Raw genomic sequence first — 27,169 nt, forward strand, 5'->3', positions numbered from 1 at the left:
TGCTCGAGGGTGGGGTGGGAAGTGGCAGAGGGTAAGAGGGAGAGAATCTTAAGCAGGATCCACACTGAGTGTGGATGTGTGGTTGGATCTCACAACCCTGAGATCATGACCTGAAGTGAAATCAAGAGTCGGATGCTCAAACAACTGAGCCACGACGGAGCCCCAAGAACAAACCACCTTAAGTTTCACAGTCTAAATTTCCTTTTTTTTTTTTTTTTTTAATTTATTTATGATAGTCACAGAGAGAGAGAGAGAGGCAGAGACACAGGCGGAGGGAGAAGCAGGCTCCATGCACCGGGAGCCTGATGTGGGATTCGATCCCGGGTCTCCAGGATCGCGCCCTGGGCCAAAGGCAGGCGCCAAACCGCTGCGCCACCCAGGGATCCCATCACAGTCTAAATTTCCTAATGAATCCCAGCACAGATAATAAATGTTAAAGATGAAAGCAAAGGGCAAACGTGCCCACCGTAGCCCTGCTGTCTCTTCCCAGTATGCTGGGGCCATCACTAGAGAAGCTTTCCAGCTTGGACCAAGTGGTCTTTGGCCTTCAGGCCTGGGCATCTTTACAACAGTGGGACTCTTCCCCCTACACTAGGATACCCCTGAGAATGTATAATGTCAGATGTACTTTAGCATAAACAGTACTCAAGTACCAAAGGGCAGACCACATGAACGCTCGGGGTTACACAATGATGTCAAATATGGAGAATATTAGGCATTCCAACTTGGCTTTTTTCTTAGTTTGTCATAAAGTAGAGATTTCAAAGAGGCAAGGAAATGCCACCTTGGACCTCAGGCCCCACATCTGTGAAAGAGGAAACCGCACCCCGTGATTTCTAGGGTCTAAGATTCCACGGCCTGTGAGGAATACTGAGAGTGGGGGTGGGACAGTCATGAAAACCCAGAGAGCACATTCCCTGTATCAGTGGGAGAAATACAGAGGAGCCTTGAGAGGCTGCTCACAGAACAGCTAAAAAGGGAGGTGATGTGAGAAGAAGCAATCCTGGAAATCACAAGTTTAAAAAATTGTTTAAAAAAATACACGCTCACAGCAAAAAATCAAAATAGTACAGAAGGATATAAAGGATACAGTACAATTTGCCTATAGCACCCTCTCTTCTCCGCCGTCCTTCTCAGGGCTAGCATCTAGTTTTTATGTATCTTCCTAGACACCCTCTGTGCACACGTGTGCATGTACATTCTAACAGAAATGGGGTCATACTCCAGGTTTTGTGCACCTTGATTTTATTATTCAGCAGTATAGAAAAATTAATATAAAAACTGGCTTATTCAAAAAACACTGAGAAATTTGTTCACTACTGCTTTTAGGATGTAAAGAGAAAAAATAAAGAACACATTTTTGGCTCTAATAACCCTTATAATCAATAATTACTAAAAAGCGGCAGTGGTTCTTTTAAAGGAAGTTTTCTTTTCTTTTCTTTTCTTTTTTTTAAGATTTTTATTTATTCCCGAGAGACACACAGAGAAAGGCAGAGATACAGGCAGAGGGAGAAGCAGGCCCCCTGTTGGACTCGATCCCAGGACTCTGGGATCATACCCTGAGCCAAAGGCAGATGCTCAACCACTGAGCCACTCAGGTGTCCCTAAAGCAAGTTTTATAATGAAGACACAAAAATTACCCAAAAACAAATCAAAATCCTCAATGGCATGTCACTGATTGCTTTGTGGCCTCACAGCAACATCCTCCATTGTACTGAACTGATATGGAGGCTCGCCCTGCTATTTCTCTGAAGTTGAGGACATGGGTTTCCACCCTATGTCCTGCCCTTGGACAGAGCAGGAGGAAGGCTTGATGCTTCAACTTTCATCACCTTCCCTTGTCTCCCATCAGCCTCTCCCTCCAGTACAGAGAACAAAAACAAAAGAGCTTCAGGGAAATATAAGTAATTACTCCATTTAACCATGAACATATAGAAAGATCAGGAAAAAAGGATTTAAAATATTTTAGAAATTGTGACCTCTGAACCCTAACTTGGTAAGCCTGTGACTATGGACCCGCCAGTGGTGACCTAAGTGATGCATTACCAAGGCCAAGCAGGGTCTGGATGGGAAGCACCTGCTCCAAAGGGTCACAGAGTAATCCAGCTCTTCTACCTGGATGAAAAGGTTTCACACTGAATATTCTGTCCAGCAGGACACTGGTGTTGAGAATGCAAATTATGCACAAGTCTGACTAGCCAAACTTTAACCAATGACACAGACTCCACGAGTTCCTGAGATTTTTAAAATATACAGATTTGTAAGATTCCAGGAATTAAAAGACTGGAAAGTGTCAGGTTCTGCAGAGGCCAAAGCAGAACAAGATTTGTTTTCAGAAATTCTATAGCTGCCTGACCTTTGCAGACTGAATTAATAGCTGCACATTCCTTTCTCTCTGCCACACTGTGATGAGCTGAAGATGCAAATACTCCAAAGGTGTGAGGTCATTCCATTTCTAGCCGATTTTACATAGGTTTGGCAAACAGCTGGTACATAATCAAAGCTAACTGCGAAGTCAGGATGGTTGGCACCTCCAGAGCAGGGAAGAGCTGGGCAGGGCAAGGCAGAGTCCTGCTTCCCTAACATCCTCTGTTCTTTCTGCCCATCGCATACAGTGTGCCAAGGCAGAGAAGGGTAGGAGACTGAGCCAGCTACAAGTCACACAGCACCTGGAACCCTGTGCTAGCTGGTAAATACCAGACATGTTCCATAACAGAGAGGATCACATGCAGCCCATGATTCTACACACCTGTATCATTTGCCTTAACTGTCCATTTACAAACTAGGCCCATCCCTGTGCTAACCAGGAAGAGTGATTTACCCAGTGGAGGAGGGAGCAGGGTCCCTAAAAGCAAGGCTGTGTGGTAGGAGGACAGAAGGCAGACTCACCCACACTGCCTCTAACCTCCTGGTGGCATCAGGTGTGTGTGGGGGTTACTTCACTTCTCTAAGCTTCAGATCGCAGCTATGGATGAGGGGTTAAATTACAGGTTTCCCGAGATACTGTCTGGTCTGAAACTTCTGATTCTAGCTACTTGACTTTGGTTTTATTTATTTATTTTTATTTTTTAAAGTTTTTATTTTTTTATTTTTAAAAGATTTTTATTTATTTATTCATGAGAGACAGCAAGAGGCAGAGAAACAGGCAGAGAGAAAAGCAGGTTCCATGCAGGGAGCCCGATGCAGGACTCGACCCTGGGACTCCAGGATCACACCCCGGGCCAAAGGCAGGCACTCAACTACTGAGCCACCCAGGCGCTCCTTGACTTTAGTTTTGGAACAATTTTAGAAAATTACTTAGAACTCTGGAAAAATTACAGACAATACAGGAAGTTCTTGTACACCTTTCACTCTGCTTTCCCCACTGTTAACAAGGGACAGTTGCCAAATTTAACACCAACCCTAGAGCACTCCAAGGAACTGAACCCAGACTTTCTGGATTTCACTAGATTTTCCACTAACATCCCTGGTATGTTCTGGGATCTGGTCTAGGCTCTCGGCTTGCATTTCGTCATCTAGTCTCCTTAGTCTGTGAGAGCTTCTAAGTCTTTGTTTTCATGATGTTTACCAGATTGTAGCTCCTACTAATGCAGGTTACTTCCCTAGACACCGTAAGATTGAGGTCAGAGACAGAGCAGAGTGAGACACAGATCACCTATGGGGCTGCAGACAGAATCTAGACCATGGACGGTCGGGGCCACAGGACGTGATCTAACACCTGCCAGTGCTACTGAGTTGTGCACTCTACTACACTGGCTGCTGTTACCAGCTTCAACACCATCAAGCACTCCCAGCTCAAAGCTGAGGCTTGCTATTCTGAAGTCAATTTCATTTTCACCCCGAGTATCCCCACAAACACCACTAATTAGCCTGGGTAACTAAAATGACTGGTTTCACAAGTGGGGAATGCTTGCACCTCTGCATCTCCTTCCTTTGGAATCCTGCCAGAGAACGACAAAGTCTCTTAAAGGTTAAAAGAAAATAAAGTGGGGGGCACTCGGGTAGCTCAGTCAGTTAAGTGTCTGCTCCTGATTTTGGCTCAGGTCGTGATCTCAGGGTAGTGGGATCGAGCCCCCTGTGGGGCTCTGCACCAAGTGTGGAGTCTCCTGGGGATTCTCTCTCTACCTCTGTCCCTACCCACCCTCCTTATTCTTGCTCTCTCTTTAAAAAAAAAAAAAGAGACTGAAAACTTACTAATGGCTGAAAGCAGGGCCGGTATCTTTTGCAGCCTGCAAGCTCACATTTCCTCCCCAGTGCCAACCAACAGAAGGGGGTGACCCCCACCCCCGAGACAGGGAGAGGCCAATACGCCTGTGGAGGACGAAGGTGTCTCCGGAGCTATGGTTCTGACGGTGCATTTCCTTTTTCAGCCACTGCCCGTGTGTTCAGACTAAGAGATAGGTGGCAAGTGGAGATCATCAGCAATCAGCAAAGTTTAAGAGTCAAAGATTAGCAGCAGCATGACGTGAACTCAGCTTCTCCCTGGGGAGGAAGCTCTGCCTGGAGCAGTGACGATGCCAGCCCCACAAAATGCTCCAGTTCAGTGAGACTCCTTTACCGCCCATAAAAATGGGCTTAATTGCCCACCGTATGCTAGGCACCAATACATTTCTTAGTAAATATGTGGGGAGGTATTTTCATGTGCTCTTCCTTGAAAGCATTTTTATCTTCAGTGAAGGCTTAGTATCTCTCTCTCTCTCTCTCTCTCTCTCTCTCACACACACACACACACACACACACACACACAAACACACACACACAAGCTAATTCTGATCGATGAGAACTTGATTTCCTTATAAAGTAGCTTACAAAAATATATGAATATAAAAGCTTATCCATTCACCATCTGTGACAGTCTACATACTTTTATAATCATTACTGTGTGTGTGGTTTTGCTTTGTTTCTAATGGGGAGATAATCTGGTTTGGCGAGAGGAAGCCACGCAGCATTTTGCCAGGAAAATGTTACCCTGCTGGCTCCATTAGCTGGGCTAATGCTGCTGGGAATTAACAACCTAGACTCTGAAGGAGGGACACGTAAGAGAGGCTCCAGCCTTTCATTGGCCCTGACTGCACCCATGAAAAACTGTAGCCAACCTACGTCTTCAAAAAACAATGGAGTCTGAACATGGTGTACAAAGGTTGAGGAGAAAGTCAATAAATAAAATGGGATTCTATTTTCCTTTTAGGATGGAGAAATGCTAAGCTATTAGACCCAAGGCTCTGCCACAATGAACTAATGTGACGTGAAGCACTGCTGTTTCCATCAAGCCAAAGGCTAGAAATCAAATGCCTACTGGAGCCAGGTGGGACACGCGGATGAAGGGCAGGTCAGCTGTAAGAAGACAGGAAGTGGTGAGCACTGGGGAAGGTCACGGCACAGCCCTACCCACGGGGAAGAGGCTCCTGAAATATGGTGGACTGCCCTTCACAGGGCAATTCAGGTATGTTGCTCCCAGATTTTCTAATTTTTTCAAGAGAAGAAAGACAACTGGATTTTTATGCAAAACTTCCCATTTTTAAATATTAGCAACTACAGTTTATCATGTGGGCACCCAAAACATGGCCACAGGTAGAATATGGCCCATAAGCCACCAATATTAAGCAACAGCGGAAAGGCAACTAGAACCTGTCTCGCTTCTCTTGTACTCCTCATCTGAAAGCCTGTAGGAGGCTTTAATACTAGTTAGAGGAGACAGACTTACTGGCCTGAGATTAAATACCAAAAGAACTTCAAGGGTAATTTATACAGTGACAAGAAAGAAGTCAGCAATGCCCAACTTAACACTAACAGCCTCCCACAATTTCTTGGGCATCAGAACCAAGTTTCCTTAATGAAATTAAATCATAACACCTACATGTTCTTATAGCAACTTAAGAGTTTTATCACTAATTTTCATATTCATTTTCCCACTTGATCCTCATGCCTTCCTACTGTAGACAGTAACATGGACATGCTTGAGGCTCTGAGAGAGGCAGCAGCATTGAGGGAAAAGAGAATCTTGTGAATTTTAGTGATTGTTTTCATGCAGCAGGGCTGCCAGGGAAACTTATTTCATTATGGGCACTTTCATGCTGTAGTTCTCAACTATTCCAGGCTTCCATTTTGTTCCCACACACAACACATGACCAACACAAACACATCTCAGATCCGGTTACGTGTAAGCTGGGGCAGAGAGGGGCACAAAACTGTGTTGGATGGCAGGAAATGCATGTGGAGACAGAGCTGGGCCCTGAAGAAATGGTCTTCCATCAGCTCCCTAACCAGCCTGTGCCCTCTCTTGGGTTAGAAATGACGGGCATCATCTATGCCCTTTGCTTTTTACAGGACAGGTTAGGATACTAAGGATCAGCTAGATCACTGCATGCCCAAGCACACAGAGGTACACGGAGGCACAGCCTAGCCTAGAACTCAGTCTCTGAGACCAGAATACAAAGTGAAGAAGGTACTTCAGCATTTCCCAGTATTTCCCAGTGATCTGGGTTGTAGGACTGGGGGGGTGAGGGGGGGGCTGTTGTTTTGTAGATGTGTGAGGAATCTTCTGGGACACTGACACGCGGTTTTTCTTACCTCCCATCCTTCCATTTCCAGTCCTCTCTTCCCATATATATCATAGATGGCCCTGGTCTGGGGGTCGCTAAGCACTGCAAATTAAAAATCACACATGTTTACAAAGCACACAATTCTCCTTCCAGATCTGGCAACATCATCAAGTATGTCCAACTCTTCTTCTTCCCTGTCCAGCCACAATTTCACCAAGAGGCTCTCTTCATCCCCTGTGCATTTTTCCTCCTAGCTGCCTCTCAGATCTGATCTAGGATGTGCTTAAAGGTGGACATAAAGGAAAAATATTGGATTTTTCATGTCCAAGCTACTCTTAATTGTGAGATGCACCTTATAGGAAGCTGTACCCTAGTATCAGTAAAGAACGTTATTTTTAACAGAATTAAGTTTCTGCCACAGCCTAAAATGGACCCAGGCTGAAAGAGTTAATTCCAGTTTCTAAAGCTTATTCAGACAGGCTCTGATTGTAAAAAAAGATGATTTACTACTTACTCTATTATAGCGTTTCACTACCTTCTAAGACAGTGAGTTTTTTTTTCCTTTCCCGCTTTTCTTCTTTTTTGTACACCATTTGAAAACACAAACACCTGTCACTATGGTGGTGGCCACATCACTTAAGTAAGTACATCAGAAAAAGATTTCTCAGCAAGGGGCAGAGTTACTGAGAGGGCATCCAAACTGAACATAAGTGTCAGGAAAGCCAATGGTCCTTGCTCTTCTCCTCTGCCAGCTTCTCTTCCAGACCTTTGAATCTTTTCTCCCTTGAGACTTCCCATATATTTTTAGGCCTAATTTAAAAAACGATGTAAATGATTCCATCCATATTCAAATCTAATGGGGAAGAAAGAAATGCTGACCACTGGAAAACGTGGGATGCAGACTTCTCGTGCTAATCTGTAGGATTTCACAGGGAATTATTTATTCACAGCTTTACTTTGGTCTCCCCGTTAGGATGAACACTGGGGCCAGGTCTGCTGCCGCAGCACTTCCACAAGCTCTGCTAGGGTTTTCTGTTAACTCTTCCCTGAATTTCCAAAACCACACGAACTGGCTACATGGGCAATTTAGACATCAGTAAAATCAATGCAGCTATGCAGGCAACAGAGTACGAGAGAAGGACCAAGCTTCTGGTCAGGACCGCCGCAGAAGTGATCTGAATGGAGTTAAGTCCGTTGAAGACCCACTGCTGACCTCAGACATGTGCCACACGCCATAGCCCAAGTTTTACTCCTCAGTAAAATCTAATTATTTGGTAAAACCATAAAGTGAAATATAGCATATGCTTTTGTGTCTGCAATCAGAAGTCTTTCTGATTTCTGATTTCTGTAAAGAAACACTTTTCTAATTTTTGGTCTAACTAAGGACCAAATCACCAAATGGCTCTGGAATAAACAACTTATTTTACTTAGTGTGTATCCTAAGAATGAATTAATATTTTTTAATTTTTGTTTTTAAAACTGGCAACATATGCATAACACAGAATCAATTTCAGCCAATGATTCAGTGGCATAAGAACATTCACATTGCTGTGTGTCCACCGCCACTACATCGCTAGAGCTTTCCCACCATCTCCAACGGCAACTCTGGACCTATCAGTGATTTGAACACGTTATGCACAACTCCATCACAAAATTCTCTTTCTGAAGCACCTAACATGTAGTAAGCACAAAAACCAGAATTACTTGATTCTACTTCCTGTTGGCCTTCCTAACATCATTTTCCTCCCTTTGTTAGAACCTTTCCTTAACTGAATGCTCCAGAGCCAATAAAATCAGCGTCAGATGAAAAAAAAAAAAAAACATTCCTGTACATCTTCTCATAAAAAAGAGAACAAAGAAGCCTTGTCTGTAGCGATCAGCCTTTTACCTCTAAGAGTTCCCTTTAGAAGAAAACCAGCGAGCGATTTAGAGCCCGAGTGCTCCCTGCAGCCCAGACCCTGTGTGCTGCTCTACCTGCACTCTCATTTCCCACTTACTGGACACATTGATTTCTAAAGCAAAATACTACTCTTTCAAAGGCCCCTGTCAGTAAAAAAGCACTAACCTAACCTCCTCTCTTATACACCTCTAAGGACTCTCTTTCTGTCCTCTACAAATCAAGTCTCTTAAAAATCGAACCGCTGCTTCCAGGGCGTCTGCATGAAGCCAAGCCCTCCACTGACCTTCATAAGCCTGGTGGACAAGGTTAAACAGTCGTTCTGCTTGTGATTTGAGCTCTGGATCTCGGTGCTTGTCGGGATGGTAGAGCATACACAGCCTCCGGTAGGCAGCTTTCAGCTCTTCAGAAGAGGCCTACAGAAAGAAAAATCCAATTAGAGTACAATCGATGCTCCTTAAATATTATCATTATCAGAATCAGCCTTGAAATGGGAGCCTGTCAGCCACTTTCCAACATGTCTGTTCTCTGCACACAGGACATAATGAAGTTATGCTTTATTGCTTCAATGAGGCTTTTTTTTTTTTCAGTTAATAAAGTGATCAATTAAAAAAAAATAAAGTGATCAATTATGGACGTCAATATCAACTGTGTTTTGCTGGGAAATGCTATCAGATGCGTCTCTATACGGTTTCAATGTGCTCTGAGCTGAAACTAAAAACGTCAGAGACCCGCTTACTTTTTAACTTGTTATTTGAGATAAATCATGCCAAGGTACTCTTAACAGAAAATTGGTGTAGACAGGAAAAAAGCTGTAGACCACTATACAGGAAATGGCATGCATTTTATGTGGTTTTCTGATAAAGGAAATTCAGAATATTTACCCTCAAAAATCAAAGACAAATTGTAAAACTAACACACGCCTCTGGTTCAACCTCTAATTCTAAAAGGTAGCACAGAAAGCAGGCAAAAATGCTTTACTATCCTATAACAGGAACAAATGCCCTTCCTCCCAAACCCAGAATACCCCTCTCCAATGCATACAGCCCCCAGTCCTCACACATCCTCAGTCTGAGGGAGAACATGGACTATGTGAAGAACAGATGACACGAAGTAAGTAGAATGGACTCTGCATGTGTTTTAGCCACACAGAAGGGACGGCAGGGGAGGACTGGGTGGAGGGGTGGTGGTGAGGACCCACATTCTACTTTACCTGCCACACAGCTGAGTAGTTCTCAGAAACAGACCCCTCAGGGGCCCTAGGAACACTGAGCCACCTATCTGCTAGCTCCTTCGGCCTGTTTTTGGTAAGTATTATGTCTGATTTTGTATCAGCCTCAGGGACTATGCTGATCTATCAGAGATGATGCTCAATAGGCAGCTCTATACAGATGATGGTCAGGTAAAGAACATTTTATTTTGGGAGACAACTCCTTCACATTTGAGGGAGTCCATTTTTGGGTTGCCAACATGCCAAGGAGGCCTGAAAAACCAGCCATCTGGCCACCCACCAGGTCCCGGGTGACAATGCTAGGACCAACGGTGCCCTAGGAGCAGGTCTCAGAACAAGCATCTGTAAGGAGAAGCTTATAGGGTCTAATCAAGTGATCAAGGGTACAAGGGAAAACATTAGAGCCTATTTTTCAATAATTTCCACAACTTTTTGGTATCTTCCAATTCAGGACTCATGGGTTTTTTCCACTAAGGGAAGAAAACCCAAAACTTTATTATATTCTAGTAGTAATTTTTGGCACAAAATGTAAATACTTTATATGAGACTAAGGTATTCAGATGCTAGAAAACCACCAACGTTGTACAAGTTTACAAAAAGTTTTTAAAAATTTTTAAAAAAGATTTTTGTTTTTTTTTTTTTGCTTTTGTTTTTGTTTTAAGGATTTTATTTATTCATTCATGAGAAACAGAGAGAGAAAGAAGAGAGAGAGAGAGAGAGAGAGAAAGAGGCAGAGATACAGGCAGAGGGAGAAGCAGGCTCCACGCAGGAAGCCCACTGCGGGACCTGATCCTGGGGCTTCAGGATCATGCCCTGGGCCAAAGGCAGGCGCTAAACCACTGAGCCACCCAGGGATTCCCATGGATTTTCGTTTTTTTGGGAGAGTGTGAAAGAGCACATGAAAGCATGCGGGGCCGGGGGGAGGGGAAGAGGGACAAGAAGACTCCCTGGTTGAGCGGGGAGCAGCTTGGGACTCCACCCCAGGACCCCAAGAAGATGACCTGAGCCAAAGGCAGACACTTCACCAACCGAACCCCTCCAGGCACCCCTACCAGAGGTTTTAAACAAGGAAAGAACTCCAAAAGAAGATAGCACCATGACTGGTAAGATATGTCAGTTGCATGTGCCCAGTGCCCGTTGGTGCCCTCAGGACAGTGTCTTCACCTCTAAGCAAGCCCATGGCTTCTTCGTCTGGGGAGGAGGTGGCCGGCTGGCTGACTTCTCTGAGCCTTTCCAGCTCTGACTTCACATGATCTGTTATCCAGAAAAGAAAGAGCTATCCTTGAGCCCCTCAGCCTGTGCTTTAAACCAGACATGGACCTTTACTGCTTATTTGGACAGAGGCTCATCTGCATATAGTTTTATTTATTTTTATTTATTTATGATAGTGAGAGAGAGAGAGAGAGAGAGAGGCAGAGACACAGGCAGAGGGAGAAGCAGGCTCCATGCACCGGGAGCCCGACGTGGGCCTCGATCCCGGGTCTCCAGGATCGCGCACTGGGCCAAAAGCAGGCGCCAAACCGCTGCGCCACCCAGGGATCCCTGCATGTAGTTTTAAATCAGCAGCTCCTTGGAAAGGGTCAAAGACCCTGCTGACTGAGCCTCCCTTGGCCTCCAAGAATCAGGCAGGTGCTGCCCCATGCTAGCACCACTGTCTTTCTTCCATCTTCTCTTTGGTGTAACCTCTGAGAATTACAATGAACAACTTGTAGTTGGCTGCCTTCTCTTTCTCTCCATCTGCTCATCTACAAAATTTCCACTGTGGTGACACATCGACCTCCAAGTTTACTGGTAAAAAACACAGGCTTGGGGCAAACGAGCTTCCGACCTTTAATTTGCTCATTGGCAAAAGGAGATGACAACTCTCAGGGACGGGGAGACAATGAAACGAGAGGCGACCATACAGGGCTTCACAGTGTACCCAACACACAGCACAAGCTTGTAAGTGTGGTTCTTGTAAAACCTCTTCCTTGTTTTCTCAACTTGAAATTGTGGACAGTACCTCTCTCCTCAAAGTCACTGTTGGAAGTAAAGGAAGAAAGACCTGTATAGTGCTCAAGCATGCTATGCACACAGTAGGGAGCTGGTCACTCTGGCTACCCTAACTGTCACAAGTGAAGCTTGATCCTCTGAGGTGGCCTGCATGCAGAAATCGGAACAGTCCAGAGAGAAGGCGTCACTGCGGCATGGGGTGGCAGGAATGCTCATTTGTGAAGCGGTCCTGGTTTGTGAAAATTCACTGAACTGCAAGCTTATGATGAGTGCTGTCTTCTAGATGTACGTTCTATTTCAATAGAGAACACAAGACTCCATAGAAGAGACGTGTCTCAACATTCTGATGTCTGCAGGTTTTTCTTCTTTCTCCTACAACTGGCTTCTTTCCCTGCCAAGATCAATCATGCAATACATTTCTTGCCACACCTGGCCAGTACGCCAGCTGTACCAAACCCCATTGTTTTAAGCAAATACGTAATAGTTAACTAAATAAAGTAGATCTTCTCCAAGTAGGTTTACCTATGTAATGATGTAAAAAAGGGCTTGTACCTTCCTAGACAGCAATTATAAATTATTTTCTTTCTGCAAATTTTAATTGTTCTTTCCAGCATTTCATAAAAGTTACAATTGCACGATTAGACAGATCTGGCTGACTTCTAGCTTAGGCTGCTGTTTCCTGGTTGTTAAAACTAGATGACAAGGGGGCGGAATATCTAATCTGCAAGGCCTTCTGTAATCATATTAATAAATGGCTTAATGTGCTATTGATTAAGTAATAGAAATGAGAGGTTTCATTTTTAATAAATATTACATTCAATAGAAGATTAGATTGGGCCTTTCATCATAACTGAATAGCTAAGGTCACTGGGTCGATATTTCATAAATGATAAACTCTTAATCATAAAAACACTGATATCATTTCAAAATCTGTGATATCATTAAAAATGAAACCTTTAGTTGCAGACTCATTTCTAAAATCCTACATAAAATTAAGAGATGTATTGTGCTTTTAAGTCTGAAAAGTTTCGTCATCTCAATCATCTGATTCTATTTTTAATGTAAAGTAAATCTATTATAAATTAACCTCAGAGATCATAAAACTCACAGTAAAAAGGTCCTCTGTGACCTGACTGTAGAGTTTAGTGGTCTGTTAAAATGGCTGGATTCAATGCTATACAACACAAAAATGAAATTCCTGCAGTAGGGCACAAAAATAAAAGGCTTCCAGATTAGAAAGGAAAAACTAAAACTCTGTATTTGCAGACATCATTTACATGGGAAATAACCTATAAAAAAGCTACTAAGTGATGTTTTAGCAAGGTCATGGGGCTACAGGTCAATAAGCAAATATCAATTATTCCTATAACCTAAAAACTGAAATTTAAAAAGACAATACCATTTAAAGCACCATCAACAAACATGAATTGCTTAGGGATGGATGTAATGAGCATGTGGAGGACATGTCTGAGGACAACCCCAATACACTGCTAACAGAGATTACAGACTAGAAACAATGGAGGAATAAAACCATCTTCATATATCAGAAGGGTCAATACTATTAAGATGCTACATTTCCCCAAAGCTATAGATTCAATGCAACCCCAAATCCCAGCAGGCCTTTTTCTGTAGAAAGAAGACAAGCTAATTCTAAAATTCATGTGGAAAAACAAAGGACATGGAGAAAAATTTTCTAGTTATTTTATTTTCCTAGTTATTTTATTAGCCAAAATAGTTGAAAAATAACTGGTGGACTCACATTACTGAATTTTAAGATTACATGGCTACGGGAATCAAGACAGTGTGGTACTTGTGAAAGAACAGATGTAAATGTCAATCCACAGAGGTAAGTCCACAAATCAACCCCCTATATATAGCCATGTGATTTTTGACAAAGATGTCAAGATGGTTCAATGGGGCACAGATAGTCTTTTTAATACATGATGCTGAAAGAAGGGAACATCCACATACAGTAAAGTGAACCTTGGCCCTTACCTTGTGTCACAGGTAGGGGACACATGAAGACCTTCAGAGAAACAAAAACAGATAAACAAAAGGTGAGGGAGTTCATTACTACTACACCCGTCCTGCAGAAAATACTCCAGGGAGTTCTGCAGGTTGAAATGAAAGGACAATAGACAGTAACTCAAAGCCATGTGAAGAATTAAAGATTAAACACATGGGCAATTATGAAAGCTAGTGTTACCGTAAAAACAGGCCCTGACACCACATTTTGCTTTCTTAATAATTTAAGTGACTAACACATGAAAAAAATTATTAGACTAAAGGCTGATCCTTTGTAACTTTGGCTTGTAACTTCGTATTTTTTTTACATAAGAATCTAAAGCATTATAAAAAACAATTACTAGATGGGGCATCTGGGTGGCACAGTTGGATGGGTGTCCAACTCTTGGCTTCAGCTCAGGTCATGATTTCAGGATTGTGAGATCGAGCCCCGGGTTGGGCTCCACACTCAGTGGGGAGTCTGCTTGGGATTCTCCCTCTCCCTCTGCCCTTTCCAATCGTGTGCATGCTCACTGTTCCTCTCTCTAAAATAAATAAATCTCAAAAAACAAAACAACAATAACAAAAAAACCCCACAAACCTAAAAAACCCAAACCCACAACCAAACTAGGTTATTTTTTGGACACCCAACATATAAAGATGTAATTCTGTGACATTAATAACTGAAAGACCTGAGACAGAGCTGTACAAAAATGAGCTTTTGGGATCCCTGGGTGGCGCAGCGGTTTGGCGCCTGCCTTTGGCCCAGGGCGCGATCCTGGAGACTCAGGATCGAATCCCACGTCAGGCTCCCGGTGCATGGAGCCTGCTTCTCCCTCTGCCTGTGTCTCTGCCTCTCTCTCTCTCACTGTGTGCCTATCATAAATAAATAAAATAAAAAATTAAAAAAAAAATGAGCTTTTGTACACTCTAGAAGTTAAGCTGGTATAAATTCAAAGTAGAATGGTAGGGTGTTAAATGTAACCACAAAGAAAACAGTTACAGAATACACATGAGAAGAAAAGAGAAGGGAGTTAAAATGTTCCACTATAAAAAAATTGGCTAAACACAAAAGACCACAATTTGGTAATTAAAGGACAAAAAAAAGGGCACAGAAAGGAAATGGCAAAACGGCAGAAATACGACCCTACTTATCAATAGTTACTTTATTATTATTTTTAAATATTTTATTTATTTATTCATGAGAGACGCAGAGAGAGAGAGAGAGAGAGAGAGAGAGAGGCAGAGACATAGGCAGAGGGAGGAGAAGCAGGCTCCATGCAAGGCGCCTGATACGGGACTCGATCCTGGGAATTTGGGACCATGCTCTGAGCCAAAGGCAGATGCCCAACTGCTGAGCCATGCAGGTGTCCCTCAACAGTTACTTTAAATGTTAGTGGATTAAAGTCACCAATAAAGAGACAGAGTCTAGCAGGATGAATTTAAAAAAAAAATCATGACCCAGCTGTTTGCTACCTACAGAAAGACTTGCTTTAGAATCAAAGACAAAAATAAAAGAAAAGTGAAAGGATGGAAAGATATTTCTTGCAATCAGTAACCAAAAGATAGGGATGGCTCTACTAACATCAGACAAAATAGACAAATCAAAAAGGGTTACAAGAAACAAGGAAGGACAATATATATTAATACAAAGCTCAATATAGCAAGAACATAAAGCAATTATAACTATTTATTGCCAGTCAAAATATATGAAAAATTGACAGAATTTAAAGGAGAAATAGAGTAAAACTTCAATATTTTGGTCCAATAACATAGAGAATAACCAGACAGAAGGAAGGATCCAGGGGACCTGGACAACACAGTAAGCCAATGAGACATGTACAGAATATTCTACTCATGACAACAGAACATGCATCGGGATGTGTGCACATCAGGACCAAGGCAAAGATGTCTGCTTTTACCACTTCTATTCAACATAGTATTGGAAGCCCTAGCCAGAGCAATTAGATAAGAAATAAATGGCATCTAAATTGGAAAGGAAGAAGTAAAATAATCTGTTCCCAGATTGTATGATCTTATATGAAGAAAATAAACAATTCCACCCACCCACAAAATAACCTGTTAGAATTAATGGATTTTAAACATTGCAGGATACGAAGTCAACACACACAAACTAGTTTCTATACACTTAAAATCATCAATCTGTAAAGGAAATTAAGAAAAACACTTCCACTTATAATAGTAAAAGAATCTTGTAATTCATCTAACCAACGAGATAAAAGACTTTTTATGAGAACTATGAAACATTGCTGAAAGAATTAAAGAAGACATAAAAAACCCCCAACATTCCACATCAATGTATTGGGAGACTTAATATTATTAAAATGTTACTACTACTCAAAGCAACTAAAAGATTCAGTACAATCCCTATCAAAATCCCAATGACAGTTTTTGCAGAAATAGAAAAATCCACCCTAGAATTTGCATGGAATCTCAAGGGATCCCAAAGAGCCAAAATAATGTGAAAAACAAAAAACAAAAAACAAAGTTGGAGGATTTATATTTCCTTATGTCAAAGCTTACTACAGAGCTACAGTAATCAAAGTAGTGTGGTACTGAATAATGACAGACATGTGGACCAACAGAATAAGATAGAGGGTCCAGAAATACACATATATTCACATATATGGGCAAATAATTTTTGGTAAGGTGCCAAGACTACTCAATAGGGAAAGGACAGTTTTTTTTTTTTTTTTTCAATAAATGGTGCTGGGAAAACTAGATGTTCTTATGTAAAAGAATGAAGTAGGACCCTTACTTAATGTCATATATAAAAGTTAATGCAATTGATTTTTGTGCGTTGACTTCATATCCTACAACTTTGCTAAAATTATTAATTTTGTTCACTAAAAATGGATGAAAGACCTAAACATAAGAGCTAAAAGTGTAAATAAAACTCTTACAAGAAAACATAGGGCAAAAATTTCATTACGTTGGATTTGGCAATGACTTCTTGGATAGAACATCAAAGGCACAAGCTATAGAAGAAAATATAGAAAAGCTGAACTCAAAACTAAGAACTTTTGTAAATCAAGGGATACTATCAAGAAAGTGAAAAAATTATCTGTAGAATGGGAGAAAATATTTGCAAGTCATGTATCTAATAAGGGATTAATATTCAGAATATATAAAGAACCCCTAAAACTCAACAAAAACAACCAACCTAATTAAAAATTGATAAAGGACTTGACTAGACATTTCCCCAAAGAAGATACAAGAATGGCCAATAAGCATATAAAAGGATGCTCACTATCACTAATCATTAGGGAAATGCAAATCAAAGCCTATACCACTTCACACCCATTAGAATGCTATTATGAAACAAACAGATAATAACAAGTGTTGATAAGGATGTGAAGAAACTAAAACCCATGTGCACTGTTGGTGGGAATGTAAAACAGTATAAAGCTTTTGTGGAAAACTGGTAGTTCCTCAAAAAAGTAAAAACAGATTTATCATATGATTCAGCAATTCCACTTCTGGGCATATACCCAAAAGAATCGGAAGCAGGGTCTCAAACAGATATGTGTAAACCCATGTTCACAGCAATATCATTCACAGTATCTGAAACATGGGAGCAAGTTTGTTAGTAAACTAACAATCCTGAATGCTTATCAGCAGAATGTGGTACAAACATATGACGAGATACTCAGTCTTGGAAAGGCAGGAAATTCTGACATATACTATAACATGGATGAACCTTGAAAATATTATACCAAGTGAAATAAGCCAGTCACAAAATGATAAATACCATGTGATTGTACTTAGATGAGGTACCTAGAGTAGTAAAAAATCAGAGACAGAAAACAGAATAATGCTTGCCAGGGAGTTGGAGAGGGGAAATAGACAATTATTATATAATGGGTAGCGTTTCAGTTTTGCACGATGGAAAGACTTCAGGAGATAGATGGTGATGGCTGCACAACAATATGTATGTACTTAATGCCACAGAACTGTATACTTAAAAATCAGGTAAGATGGTAAACTTTATGTAAATGTTTTTAACAATTTAAACAATTGAAAAAATATACCTCAAAACGAAAGCTAAAACCATAAAACTTCTAAAAGAAAATATGTAATTTTTGTAACCCCGAGTTAAAGATTTCCTATACAGAAGAATAGAAAAATATTTTAAAACCTGTATCTGATAGACTTGTATCTAGAATGTATGAAGAGCTCTAACTGAAGAAGAAAACTCAATAAAATACTGAGTAAAAATTTTATTTATTTATTTTTTTTTCTGAGTAAAAATTTTAAACAGAAATTTCAACCATAGGTGATACAGGAATACCTAATAAGTACATGCAAATACACTCAGTATTGTTAGTCATTACGGAAGTGCATTAAAAACACAAATAAATACACAACCTTTAGAATGTCTAAAATGACAGAATGAGAATACCAAGTGTGGGTGAGGATGTGAAGCAAAATAAACATCATTTTCAAAAATATGAACCAAAGCTTTGTCATTGGCATAGAGACAAAAATGGCAGCAAGTCTTCTGGTCAAAATAGGTTAAAAACCTGAATTAATGGCTATGTTTTTCCTAGTTGAATTACCTTAAAAAACCTTTACTTTATTAGAAAAGTACACATACATTTTAAAAAGATGTTATTTACTGTAGACAGAGTGTGAGAGAGCATGAGTGAGGGGGAGGGGCAGAGGGAGAAACAGACTCCCCACTGAGCCGGGAGTCCAACATGGGACTTCATCCTAGGACCCTGGGATCATGACCTGAGCTGAAGGCAGATGCTTAACTGACTAAGCCACCCAGGTGCCTCCAAGTATACAAATTTTTCATGGATAAAATGGAAACTATGGATAACATATTTTAAAAATTTGTGGGGTTCTTTTGTAATAGAATTTTATCTTTTTTTGTTGTTGTTAAAGGTCTTTGTGAGGTTTTGTTTTGTAGTTTTTATAGGTCATTAAATATTTCCCATATCATTTTAATGGATACATAGTATTTCAAACATGGCATTATTACAATTTATATAAGGATTTCCTTTTTTTTTTTTTTTTTTTTTAATTTATGATAGTCACACACAGAGAGAGAGAGAGGCAGAGACACAGGCGGAGGGAGAAGCAGGCTCCATGCACCGGGAGCCTGATGTGGGATTCGATCCCGGGTCTCCAGGATCGCGCCCTGGGCCAAAGGCAGGCGCCAAACCGCTGCGCCACCAGGGATCCCAAGGATTTCCTATTAACAATTTTCATTCATTTTAAAAAGGCCAGAGTGGACATCCCTACAGCTAAAACTTAGTGTGCAGGGATCCCTGGGTGGCGCAGCGGTTTAGCGCCTGCCTTTGGCCCAGGGCGCGATCCTGGAGACCCACATCGGGCTCCCGGTGCATGGAGCCTGCTTCTCCCTCTCCCTCTGCCTGTGTCTCTGCCTCTCTCTCTCTCTCTCTCTCTCTGTGACTATCATAAATAAATAAATTAAAAAAAAAAAACAACTTAGTGTGCATCCATGATTGTCTTTTTGCAAGTAAGTTTCTAGAACTGTTGGCTTAAAGGGTGTAAGATTTCCATTTTAGTCTGAACTGCTCTCTAAAGTGTCTAACATTTAATTATTTTAAATTAAAAAACTTAATTTTAACAAAGGGATAGATAAAAGTTTATAGAATTACTAGACTTACAACCAAAACAGCATTCATCCTCACTCCTTAGATGTTAAGTACTTTAAAATCTCTCAGTATTTTTCTTACTTTATATTTCTAAATAATATGCTTAAGCTTGTATCCTGAATTTTAAAAGTTTAGACTTAATCTACTCATTATGAGCATTTAGTTCTCTTTCACTTCCTTCTGTTTATCTTTCCCCTCCTTTCTACATAGTTTTCAAAATTTTGGTTCAAATCAATAAAGGTCTTTTTAAAAACTTAATTTTTGGGACTCCTGGGTGGCTCAGCAGTTGGGCACCTGCCTTCGGCTCAGGTTGTGATTCCTGAATCCAGGATCGAGTCCTGCATCGGGCTCCCTGCAGAGAGCCTGCTTCTCCCTCTACCTGTGTTTCTGTCTCTCTCATGAATAGATAAATAAATCTTAAAAAAAAAAAAACAAAAAAACACTTAATTTTTAAAAAAAATTTATTTATTTATTTATTTATGATAGTCACAAAGAGAGAGAGAGAGAGAGGCAGAGACACAGGCAGAGGGAGAAGCAGGCTCCGTGCACCGGGAGCCCGACGTGGGATTCGATCCCAGGTCTCCAGGATCACGCCCTGGGCCAAAGGCAGGTGCCAAAACTGCTGCGCCACCCAGGGATCCCCAAACCACTTAATTTTTATTATGACTATGTAAATATAGCTCAAAGCTAAATGAACCAGTATATTGTGATTATATTTCTTTCCTAAACTATTTTTAATTTTTTCTTGGAGTTAACAATTGCCTCACTTTTTCCATTTGCTTTAGTTTTTTATGGATCTATCATAGATTTTTTTTTTAAAGATTTTATTTATAAATTCTTGAGAGGCAGAGAAAGAAGCAGGCTTTCCACAGGGAGCCTGATGTGGGACTCGTTCCCCAGGACCCCGGGATCACGACCTGAGCCAAAGGTAGATGCTCAACCACTGAGCCACCCAGGTGCCCCTCTATCGCAGATTCTTCTTCAACTCCTCAAAGTAAATGACTCATAGTAGAAACTTCTAATATTCTTTTCAATACAAAAATATAAAGTAGTTCACCAATTCCATGTTTTTTTTCTTCCTAAGAGGTTTTCCTCCTAGAAATCATTGAATTGTGTCAGATGTTAGGCCTGCTAAACAAACTTCATCCTAGGATTTTCTGTCACCATCCTCCAGGGTATCTTTCCTAGGTCAGTCTCTTCTTTTTGACATCCTATGCCTTTTCTCTTTCTTGGTTTTCTTTATTTCAATAGCTCAACCTCCAGTAGTTTCCTTTACAAAGGCTAGCTAGGAGGAAAAATTTTTTAGACTTCACATATCTCAAAATGTTTTCTTTTTAAAAAGTAACCTCTACACCCATTGTGGGGCTCAAACTAACAATCCTGAGATCAAGACTCACATACTCTACTGACTGGGCCAGCCAGGTGACCCTCAAAATATCCTTGTACTCTGCCTTTATACTTGACAAATAGTTGGCTGAGGATATGATCCTAGTTTAGAAATATTTTTTCCTCAGAATTTTTACTGTAGTGGTATGGTTTCTTTGTCTTATCTATGTCTTAGCTTATGTACTACTGCCAAGATAGTTAATGTCACTAACTTCCAATCCTTTGTGACCTGTTTGAAAATTTTAGGATGCTCTTGTTAACCTAGATTCCTGTAGTATAGGTCTTTTCTCCCCCACTCACTGTGCTAGTTATTTGATTGGCCCTTTCCATCTAGAATCTTTTTTTTTTTTTTTAAGATTTTAAGAGAGCGAGGACCCAAGTGAGCATAAGCGTGGGTGTGGGGGTGTTGGTGAGAGGGGCAGAGGGAGAGGGAGAAGCAGACTCCCCACAGAACAGGTAGCCCGACGCAGGGCTAGATCCAAGGACCCTGAGATCCTGACCTAAGGCAGATGCTTCACCAACTGAGCCACTCAGGCTCCCCTAGAGTCTTGCATCTTTTAGTTCTGAGTTCCCCTAGAGTCTTGAATCTTTTTTTTTCATGTTAATTGTTTAATAATGTCTTCCCCTTCATTTTACTTTAATGCCTAAGAGTCTGTCTTCTAATTTTTAAATTTTACTTTCGTGGGGTTTTCCTCATCTTTCTCTTCCAGCCCCTCTATAGAATTTTTATTCCTATACTTTTTTAATTTCCAAGAGCTCCTTCTTTTGTATATATGTATTCTTAAAGATTTATTTATTTACTTTTTATTTAGAGAGAGCATGAAAGCAAGCAGGGGGAGGGCTGGGGAGAGAGAATCCTGAAGTTTATTCCCTAGGTGAGCATGGAGCCTGATGTAGGACTCCATCTCAGGACACAGATCATGGCTTGAGCCAAAATAGTTGGTTGTCTAACCAATGAACTTACATAAGGTGATACTTTTATTTTTTAAAGATTTTATTTATTTATTCAGAGACACAGAGAGAGAGAGAGGCAGAGACACAGGCAGAGGGAGAAGCGGGCTCCATGCAGGGAGCCCGACGCGGAACTCGATCCCAGGTCTCCAGGATCACGCCCCAGGCTGCAGGTGGCGCTAAACTGCTGAGCCACCCGGGCTGCCCTCTTTTTTAATTTTTAAGAGTTCTTTTTTTTTTTTTTTTTTTTTATGATAGTCACAGAGAGAGAGAGAGAGGCAGAGACACAGGCTGAGGAAGAAGCAGGCTCCATGCACCGGGAGCCTGATGTGGGATTCGATCCTGGGTCTCCAGGATCGCGCCCTGGGCCAAAGGCAGGCGCCAAACCGTTGCGCCACCCAGGGATCCCAAGAGTTCTTTATATATATATCAGAAATATCTTTTATCTAATAAATATACTGCATATTCCTTTTGAGTTTTAAAAATTGTATTTATTTTTTTTGTTTTTTCCCCCTCCGAGCAAACACAGAAATTTCCCATTTTTACAAAATCAAGCCTATAAATTGTCCCTTTTCTTAAAAAAAAAAAAACAAAAAAAACAAAAAAACCCAAGATTTTATTTATTTGACAAAGAGAGAGTACAAGTAGGCAGAGTGGCAGGCAGAGGGAGAGGGAGAGGGAGAAGCAGACTCCCTCTGAGCAGAGGGCCTGATGTGGGGCTTGATCCCAGGACCCTAGATCATGACCTGAGCCCAAGGCAGACACGAGCTGAGTCTCAGGTGCCCCAAACTGTCCCTTTTTTTTTTTATCTCTGCTGTGGTATCATCTACCCCAAATTGTCCCTTTTCTGATCTCTGCTATGGTATCATGCTTGGAAAATCATCTGACTCCAGTGTTATCATATTTACTTCGTTTAAATAACAAAGCCACTGAAGAAGCTACTACATTTCACTCGAGATTCTAGTGAAGACCATCTCTGGAATCAATGTGACACTCAAAGAGCATACTGCCACTCTGCTTTTATTTCCTATCTTCATTTAACAAAGTAAGCTAAAACATGTGAGGAACACCCATATGTCTGAACTGCGATTGTACTAGTCAGGATTGGCAAGGTCAGTTGTTCTCAAGCTGTGGTGTGGGGCCCCTGTGGAGTCTGAACCTTTTTAGGAGGTCCACAGGTCAAAACGATTTTTAATAAAACTAATAAAACTGAGCTATTTGCCTTTTTGTCATTCTGTAATGCAGACAGTGGGATTTTCTTAAGGTTACAGGATACCTGATGACATTACTGCTTTGGACTAATGGACTACGTGCTTGTGTATTATGTTTGCTAGTAATTTCTAAGGTGGTAGTTTTATAGCATAAGTACGAGAGATTTCAGAGATTAATTCAATTGGTTTTCAGTTCTTTCACTGTGTATTTGCATTTGTTATAGTTGTTGTGATATCTGTGTATCTGTAACTTTATTATTCAATACAGATTTATTTTGAAATCCTCCAGTCTTCCTTATGCCTTACTGAAAATACAAGTATACCCTGCTCTGTGTTTTGTTTTACATTTTGTTAATTACTGTTTTAATTTTTAATCAAAGTCAATAGCTACAACCCATGTAAACAAAAGCTCAATAATTTGAAAATATAAAGGGGCCTTGACATCAAAGTTTCACAAAGGTTTATTTCTCCTTTTACATGGCCATATTAGGACATGGTGGTATGCAGCTGCCAATGTCCTCAGGTCCCAAGTTTGAAAGAGCAGCCACCCTCTGAACCACTGCCAGTGGCCAAGGCAGAGGGAAGGGCAGGAGACAGACCCCCTCTGGCTCACACTAGCATTTAAATGCTTCAGCCTGAGCAGGATACATATCACTTCCACTTATATCACTGGCTAGCACTAGTCATAGGGCCTCACTCAACCACTGGGGGATCAGGAAGTACAGTCCTACCACAGGCCAAAGAACCGACTGCATCTGGTATACAGCACTTAAAACTAATGTAATGATGATATTTAATTCAGTACTTTGAAGACCTAATAGAGCATGCAAGCAGCAATGCACATCTCATACTTACATCCATTTTAGGAATAGGAAAGCCACTAGGTCTTTTGTTGCTGAAGCAACTTTCCAGCTCAAACTTCCAAGCTGTATCTATGCTGCTGTATTTCAGGCAGTCTCTACAAACTATGTTCTATTGGATTTTGGGAAGTCTGCCTAATTACCACAATTGAAGATTCATTACTGTCCATATGTTCCATGACAATCTGATTGAAATAAACTGCATCAGCTAATAAAACCTGTAATTTTTTATGATACTTGGTGCTCATACTATCTAAAGGAAAAAGCAGATTTCAGAGCTAATTAACACCAAGACAGCATGGGTGCTTTGTGCTGAGTAAGAGCTGGTTCGTGAAGAGGAGGGGTGTTACAGATTACTTGGTGTCACTGAGGAGACCAAGGCATGTACTCATCAGGCACTAAACTGCACTTGGAAAAATTTCCTGCTTCATTTTGAAAAGGTTCCCACTACACAGTCTGAAGCTTCACACAATAAAACCACTCTCACACACAGCCTTGCCATCTTCTGATGCCATTTACCCTGCTCCACACAGTCTTCTACAATTTTCATTTACATGTGGGACATCTCTGGAGGGACTAGAAATAAAGCTGGGGTTGATCTGCAAACAGCAAGACTCTAACAGTGTACGTAGATTTACCCTCAAACTAGAGCATGGTGCAGACTGTACTGACTCGTTCTGGCTGACCCATTGTTGTAAGGAGCATCTCAAGTAGAACAAGATTTCAAGTGAGACTAACCTATGTAATCTTGTCCTAAAAATCCAGTCTGACAAAAGAAAACTACAAAAAAATCTAATCTATTTGAAATTTATTTACTTTTACCATTATCATTACTGATGCTAGTAAAAAAGGTGATAAACAAGTAACCTTTTCCCACTGCAATAGGGAAGCAGAAGACGAACAGAATATCTCCCAGAGGAACAAGCCCTCTGTTCCTCTTCCAGTATGGTACCCAGTCTCTGCATGCCTTGGCTTACTTGGGGAGCAAGCATAAAGGCATGCGTTGGATTTGCTCTCTTCCTCTTCTATCTGACTTTGAACAATTTTCTAAGTGAAAATTTAGATTTACCAAACTGATAATTGATACACTCCTTCCAATAAATTCCTCTAAAATGATCTGTTGCCAAAACTGCAATGTGATCTTCAACACAGGTATTCTCCAACATAAAAAGTGCCTGGACAAGTTGGGTATGATGTTAACAAATACTTAAATCTTCCAGTCAGTACATTTACTGAATGCCAGCCCTGTTTGAAGTACTGCAGGAGCTACAACAGAAATATAATATTAAGGAGATTACAAACTAGGTATGCGTATGTGTGTTTCCCTTAAAAAACCCACATATGTTGATTTAACTAAACAATATAAGACAGAAATGCTAATATTAATGATAGAGAAGTAAGTTCAGAGCAGTCAGAGTTTAAAGAAAGCTTCATGAAGATGAAGAGATCCAAATTGTGGGTTTTGATTTGCTTTGGTATCCAAGACGGGCTGTGGCATTTCAGGGGAAAAGAACATCCTGAGGAGCAGGTCAGTTTGGCGATAGAGAGAAGACTGAAAAAGTGACACAAGGGCAAAGGAGTCTTAGTGGGACATTGGCCGGAAATTAACTTGGACATCCACCCGCCTGCCTGCTCATTCATTCAGTAAACATTTGCTAAGTACCTGTTATGTGCCTGCCCTGTACTAAGGAATATAATGGTGAATCAGCCAGCCAGAGTCCCTGACCACATGACGCTTACTTTGCAGGGAATGAAAGCAGAACATCACCACACGGTAGGCAGAAAATACATAAAACAGCTAATCTATAAGGGGCTTTATAATGGAGTTTGATCCCCACCCAATACACAGCAGGAGCCACAAACGGTTTCTGGGTAGGGAAATAATGTGATCAGTACAGTTTGTTAATATTGATTTGGTATTAGCTCGACTACAACTGACAAATATAAAACCAGAGAGAGACCTAGAGAAAACTATTATGGCAGAAGCGTAGGGTTGAGGTTAGGAGGGCTGGTTGGTGGCACAGGAGTCCAAGTGGAAACAAAGCAACAGAGCTGGCTGGGGTCAAGAAGAGTCCTGGTGAGCCGAGTGGATCTGTGTAACAATCGGAAGGTGCTCAATTCCAAATGGAGAAAACAAACCAAAGATCATGCCAGCCAGGGGATCTGGCTCCAGCACATGGGTTGGGGAGAAACTGGAAGCACCAGGCTTTGGAGGGAAAGGGGGATTTAAACACCTAAATAAGATGCCCAGAAGGCAGGTGGAGATGTGACAGAACCAAGCGAAGTTAAAAAGAGCCAAGCTCAAGAGGCCCAAACCTGGGGGGATTGTGAGGATGGAGAAGGAGCACCAAAGGTAAGGAAAGTGGACAGAGAGGGACACCTGAGTGGCCCAGTGGTTGAGCATCTGCCTTTAGCTCAGGGTGTGATCCTGGAGTCTTGGGATCAAGTTCCACATCGGGCTCCCTGCATGGAGCCTGCTTCTCTCTCTGCCTGTGATTCTGCCTCTCTTTCTTTCTGTGTCTCACATGAATAAATAAATAAAATCTTTAAAAAAGGAAAGAGGACAAAGAGAGCATCGTGGGAACCAAAGCCGAAGGGGCTTTCAGGCTGTCCACAGTGGTGCACATATATCTGCACAAAATGTTTCTGCTGGAATCTTGGATTCCATTGGATGCCTTAACACTCACAAAGCATCCTGAGACTGGCGCTGGAGCTTCCATTTTACAGGTAAAACAGTGAGGATGAAAAAGATTAAAAGTCTGCTCTGAGAAGGAGAAGGAACTTCTCTGACCATGCCCCCTGCCCCAGCCCAAAAGCTGGCTAGCTATTAGGAGCCCGTGTGGCCTGGCCCAGACCAAAGTGTGGTTCATGGAGTGAAAAGCTGCAGAGAGGAAGCAGGTATTTACAAAGCATATATCACACAGCGGGCTCATCCAAACTGTGTGAAGAACTCTGACAAATCAGTAAGAGCATTTCTTATTAACTTTTATGCTCATGATACTAATAAAAATATACTGGCATTTACTTTACATAATAACATGCCAATTACTATGCCGAGCACTTACATGCATTCTTGCTTAATTTTCCCCAAAGCCCCAGGACAATGAAATTATCATCTGGATTTTATGGATGAAGAGACGGACTCAGAGAGGTTAAGTGGCTTGCCCCTATCAGGCTACCAGGAAATCAAACTCAAACCTGCCTTCTAGGGCTTTGCTCTTTATGTTGCTGACCCCTTCCGAAGCTCCACCACCATTTCTGCCTTTCCGAATGATCACTACAAAGGTACACAGGTGCTTCATGTGGAAGGTGCTGGGCTAAGTGGTTTCAGTGTCCTTCTCTAAAACCCCTAAGCACACCACAGCTTTGTAGAGTACAGGGGTCAGGTGGACAACGCTACGTGTCATGTGATTTTGAAAAGTCAACCTCCTACAGCCATTTTATTAT

At 41.3% G+C, this 27,169-nt stretch overlaps 1 protein-coding gene across 1 annotated transcript in view; it reads right to left on the reverse strand.

Moving 5' to 3' along the window:
* The window catches only part of DNAJC11 (DnaJ heat shock protein family (Hsp40) member C11), a 75,235-nt gene that overhangs the window by 41,432 nt on the left and 6,634 nt on the right, over positions 1 to 27,169 (reverse strand). Inside the window, exons 2-3 of the mRNA XM_041771156.1 lie at positions 8,726 to 8,855; positions 6,571 to 6,644 (exon numbers count right to left, since the gene is read on the reverse strand). Coding sequence (XP_041627090.1) covers positions 6,571 to 6,644; positions 8,726 to 8,855 — 204 coding nt within the window. The remainder of the gene's footprint in view (positions 1 to 6,570; positions 6,645 to 8,725; positions 8,856 to 27,169) is intronic.

Source organism: Vulpes lagopus, chromosome 10 (genome assembly GCF_018345385.1).
Source record: "Vulpes lagopus strain Blue_001 chromosome 10, ASM1834538v1, whole genome shotgun sequence".
NCBI classification, from domain to species: domain Eukaryota; kingdom Metazoa; phylum Chordata; class Mammalia; order Carnivora; family Canidae; genus Vulpes; species Vulpes lagopus.